The 5,561-nt window shown below is 44.9% G+C and overlaps 1 protein-coding gene across 1 annotated transcript; it reads right to left on the reverse strand.

Moving 5' to 3' along the window:
• Positions 1-4,213: 4,213 nt before the first annotated feature.
• LOC9633195 (protein RKD1) lies at positions 4,214-4,693 on the reverse strand. Its single transcript, XM_002970880.2, has 2 exons — positions 4,520-4,693; positions 4,214-4,462 (listed from the first exon to the last, which is right to left on the reverse strand). Exons 1-2 carry the CDS (start codon positions 4,691-4,693, stop codon positions 4,214-4,216), a joined length of 423 nt encoding a protein of 140 aa, XP_002970926.2.
• Between the last annotated feature and the right edge of the window lie 868 nt (positions 4,694-5,561).

The raw sequence follows: 5,561 nt of genomic DNA on the forward strand, positions 1-5,561 counted from the left end.
GCCACCCTGCTCATCTAGCTCCAGCGCCTGCTATCCTTGATCATGCTCGCCACCACCATCCAGCTCCAGCAGCAGCAGTGTACCATCATCATCACGGTGATGGAGCTCCTCTGGTTGTTCACCACCATCACCATGGTGGTCACCACCGTGGAGGACGCCACAACCACCACCACCACCATGGAGGACGCCACAACCACCACCACCACCACCACCACCACCACCACCACAACCACCACCAGCACCACCATCGTCGCGACGGTCACGACGCAGCAGTGGCCACACCAACACCCGCAGCAGTAGCTACAGTGGTTCGGAGGACGCCATGGTCGCTGCTCCAGCTTCTTCTCTGGGTTTTGGTTGCGATCTTGGTGCTGCTCGCGTGCTTTTTGCTCGTGCGATGGATGTTATCTCGAAGGAAGCAGCGCAGTAATGCGATCTTTCAGGATCCCGGGTGGCAGATCGAAGTTGTAGTGGACGATCCTCCAACTGAGAAGAAACAGCTGGAAGCTCACACTCGTGGTTCGCACAGCAATGGCACTCTGGGATTCTCCTCTAAGTGTCCTGCCAACACTGGCAGTGACGCGTAAGTCAGCTATGTTGCATGCGTTGTCACATGGAAGATTGTGTACAAACAATCTTCAAGGAGATGAAGTTGCAGAGCAAGAAGACAGCAGGCTCTTGCTCACGGACGGTGAAGATCACATACAAGGGTCGACTGGTGGAAGTCACCAGACTTGGAAGTTATTCCACAGCTGGCTGGGAAAATGGACTGGGTTTCCACAGAGCAAGAACCTACCAAGTTTCAATTTGACTGAGCTATCCTCTAGAGTGACGGGGGAGCAGCCTCCAAAGGCCAGAGAAGTTGCTTGAGACGAAAGGTTTGAGAAAAGGTAATGTACTACTTTTGCTCTCTGTTCTTGCAGGCGCTCAAATCTCAACTTCGATGAGAAGAAGCAGTGCAGGGCATAGCAGCCAGATAAGTTTCTCCAGAGTCAAGAGCATCATAAGCCGGGAATCAAGCAAGTGCAATTGTGAAAGTATGGTCGAAGTCTACACTGCGGCTTGCAACACAGGTTGTTCAACAGGATGGGACGAAGAACAGGATAGGTTGGGCTACCTCGCAAATTGTGAATACAAAGCCGATGCATTCGTCGCAAGCAGCCTCGTGGACATGTGGAAGCATCAGAAGTGTTGAGGAGGACAAATAAACATGACGTTGGTTGCCTGGAACACGATCATCATGGGACATGCACGTCTTCTATCAGATGCAACGAGAAGCTGGCCTGCCTCCAAACGCTGAGACTTTGTATGGAGCAGCAAAACATCATTTCCTGGGATATGCCGAGAACAACCTTTGCTCTTGAGCGCTACGAGCAAACCGGCAGCCAAACGCTCAGACTTTTCATGGTGGCGCTCAAGGCACGCGGCGACTTAGCAGAGAAGAGGCTCCACTCGCAGATCCAGGAGAGAAATCTGGACGGAATCCACTACTCACGTGCTCGCTCAGTGTAGAGACATGCCTGCCATTCGAGAAGTTTTCCGCCCCAAGTTCAGAAGTACTCTGGTGTCACTGTCACGATGACACACTTCTTCTTGCACTACTCATTTGGAGTAACTGGAGAGTGCCCTACGAAGCATGATGGTCATAGGTATTATAATTTTTCACTAGTTCATAGCTTTTTTGTTTTGTTTTATAACCTTCACAAGGTATTTAGTTTACGCGATTCTTAGGCCAAGATGGTCAAGCTAGTTAGAAGTCCCTATCTTTAAGCTGTTTTGAGGAAATTGAAGCTTGGCAATGAAAAGTTGTGGAAGCTTTGGAGCTTATCTCCTTACACATATTCTTTTGACTTTTTCATTAATGACATGCTATTTCAGGGATGGGAATGGACATACAATTTTATTGTGGAGAGGGTATTACACTCATGTTGCCTTGGAAGGTTACTTTTCATTTAGGTGCTTGGGAGTTGCCTGAGAACTAGGAGTGCTGTGTCAGAACGAGGGAACTCCATCGTATCACAGAAGGAATATGCTTTAATTCCGAAGAACTTAATCAAAATGAGAGAAAAGCTTTTCTCAGGAGCTTGTTGGTAAACTTTGTGAGGAAAGTGTGTGATGCAAGGTTGATGGAGCCGTCAATCAAACCCAAACAACCTGAAAACAAGCAAAAGGATCTTAGCTAGCACACCATGGTGAAGAGATAAAAATATTTGAGAAAATACTTATCTCATAAATAATTTTCTTGGTTTACTTGATAGTAGTAATAATTTAATTGAGCAATATTGATAAACATATTTATAATTTATAAATCAAGATTATATCAATAGTAGAATAGAAAAGAATATACTAGAACTTATATCATTAAACCGATATAAAAACATGGGACTTACGTTTTTCCAATGTTTTGTTGTAGATTAGATGTTATATTCTTCTTTCAACCATGCCCTATACAAATATACAAACGTCATAATTACAATTCAACTTCTTTAAATCTTTCCTGATTTCATATTAGTGGAAGAGAAACACCAAACATATGAAGATTATAAATGCTTGGTCAAAGAAAGCAAAGACAATATATTCAAAGGCAATATAGTTAAAAAGTAAATATGAATATCAATCAACAATACCATAATCACAAGTATATAGTTTTCAGTTAAGAAAGTGATATTGTAAATGGGAGAATTCATAATGGAGATTATACGTAAATTGGTCGTGTAAGAAGAAGCTATTTAAATTCTAGAAAATGTTTAAGAAATAATCTTATAATTTGTTTAAGCTGTTTTATATTTAGGCGAATTTAAATATTATTATGAGTAGAAGTTGAAGAACCCTAAAAGGTTGGCAAGAGGTTTTACAGAAATTAAAGTTACACAAAGCATTTTAGACCGCAAGGGCCGGTCGCAAAAACCCGGTGGCAGTTCAGGCACTTAAAACCTCCAGTCAACCCCTTGTCAACGTACACCACCTCGTCCTCCTCGTCAACGCGGTCAGCAATAATGTCAACGGGCACGTTGACCACGCCTGGATCGCCGTTGCTGGGGGGCAACTTGGGCAAGGCGTCCTTGATCTTGGTGCTGATGATCTTGCTCTTGCGCGACATCTTCCTCACGCAGTGGTGGGCGGCCAGTGCTGTGCTCGATTCAAACGCGAGCTTACAACGGGAGCACTCGACAACCGCCGCTCCCCCAGTCGATTCAAGACGGCAACCATCCCCTTTACGAGATCCCTAATCTTCAATGGTTGCCACTGCGGCAATGGATTGTCATGGATCACAACCTTGGAAGAATTCTCCTCCCCCTCTTCCTCCATCAAAGCTCCCATCTTTTTCTTCTTTTCCTCCTCCTCCCTGGCCCAGTGCCGGAGATAGACTTGCTCCAGGCTCGTGTCGCTCTCGTAGTCGGGCTCCTCGATCACCTCCTTGATTTTGATCTTCGCGGGGCTGCGCGGAGCGATAGCGGCGGCGGCCCTCGCGATCCGCGACTCCGGATGGCATCGCATGTGTCCCGACAGCCCTTTGATCGATACGAACTCCTTGCCACACTCTGGGCACTCGTGATCCTTGCCCTTGCTGCTCAGTTTCTTCTTCTTGATCTGCTCCTCCGCAAACTTGAGGTTCTTCTTAGGATTTGCCCTCAGCGCATACAACCCATTGCATCCCCCGGCCCGCTGGACGTCGTCGCCGGAGCTCCGGTCGTCATCCTCGCTGTGATCGAGGTCTTGGAACAAGCTCTCCTCGACCAGGCAGTGCCGGAGCTGGGGATAGGCCTTCTTCCGCTTGGTGCTCCTCACCAGATCCTTTTCATGACGATCCTCACCCACCTGTCCATTCTGCTGCTGCTGCTGCTCATACTCATGCTCTTGCTCCACGATCTTCCTCTTCGCCGATCTCATAGGTAGCCACCGATTGATTGATCGACCGCGCAAGAAAAAACCGAACCCTTTCCTCTTACAACGAATTAGGGCACACTTCCTTGTTCCCGCCACAGCCAACTCTCTCTCTCTCTCTCTCTCTCTCTCTCTCTCTCTCTCTCTCGTTTGGTTAAAAATTAGAGGCGAACAAAAATTCTTCTCTATGATCGACTGCATGGTTTGATCTCTCTTCCTTGCGAAATTCCAAAGCTTTGCTGCCGTTAGCTTGAAGGGGAGGAAAAAACAAGAAAAAAAATGGTCACAAAATGGTCACCTTTGGACTAAAGGGAGCCCCTGAATTTTTTCACTGCTGCTGCTCCGTGGATCCATCGTTGTGGGAAGAATCAGAGTTTCCACCACCGCTGCCACCGTTTCTACAGGGAGCTACCCCTCGCTGCCGCTGCTTGTAGCTGGCTTTGAAGATTGCCTGGCAGAACCACTTGGTTCGATCATCCAGCTCCATCCCCGGGCTCTCCACCATCTTCTTCTTCTGCTTCTCCAGCTCATGGATCACTGGGTTTGGAGCGTTTCCATCCGAATCCTTGGCTAACTCCTGGCAAGTAAAGCCAGAAGTTCACAGAAGAACTTTCAACCAAGAAAGAACACTAACCTGGCTCTTGTGTATCAAGCTCTCGAGGCTCTTGAGCTTGCGGTGAGGCCACTGGGGGATCCCAAACTCGCAGCACCGCTTCTTGAGCACAGTGCGGCTGACTTTGAGCTCCTTGGACGCCTGAGTGATCAGCATGGTGAAGTAGCGGGAGAGATCTTCGAGGCTTATGTCCATCATCCTCTTGGTTGGGCCAAGGAAGCCACTGCATGTCACCTTGTTGCTCACATCAACCAGGTCGTTTGCTCCATCGCGTTACCATTGCCACCATCGCCACCACCCTCGTTTCGGTTGAATCCAATTGAGCCTCCCGACATCATAATCAACCAATTCCCAAGTTGCAATTGCAAATACTTCTTTTAACATTAAATTTTGAAATTTTTTCATCCTTTGTATAGGATGTTAAACTTTGGATTCATCATAATGTTTAAACATAAGGTGAAAAAAATAGACATTGGTATTGTATTAACTTAATATAAATATATACTTAAACAATTAGTATAAATTATTGTGATAACACAAAACCTCTGCCACAAAAATTAGATGGTGGTAACAGATTTAAATATTACTTAAATTACTAATTTTATTCAAATATTATTAATAAAACTGTATGCAACTAAAACCTTAATAGAATATTCTTCAGTGTGTCAAAATATTCTTGTCCACTCCCTTGGCTTACTATTTACTAGCTCCTTGTATTAACAAATCATTTTATATAGAGCATAATCCTTGATGGTGATAGCTATTTGAAAGAGCTGCCATTTTAAATTTCTTTTTAAACACTACTAAACAATATATACCAAGTTGGAATAGGACATTTTATAGTTTCATCAGTAATAAAGCATAAATAAATTGGTGAGGTATTAGAATTCTATATAATGGTGGTATAAACAAAGTTTTAATTAGCTGAGAGAGGAGTTACCTTTTCCATTGGGAAATAAGTTTACATGAATGCACAGAGAAATGTATTCAAGTTAAACACCATGATGTGCACAAGTGAGTTTTCACATACTTGCTCCACAAGTATTAACAACAAATCTTATTG

This window comes from Selaginella moellendorffii, unplaced genomic scaffold, assembly GCF_000143415.4.
Source record: "Selaginella moellendorffii unplaced genomic scaffold, v1.0 SELMOscaffold_15, whole genome shotgun sequence".
Taxonomy (NCBI): Eukaryota; Viridiplantae; Streptophyta; class Lycopodiopsida; order Selaginellales; family Selaginellaceae; genus Selaginella; species Selaginella moellendorffii.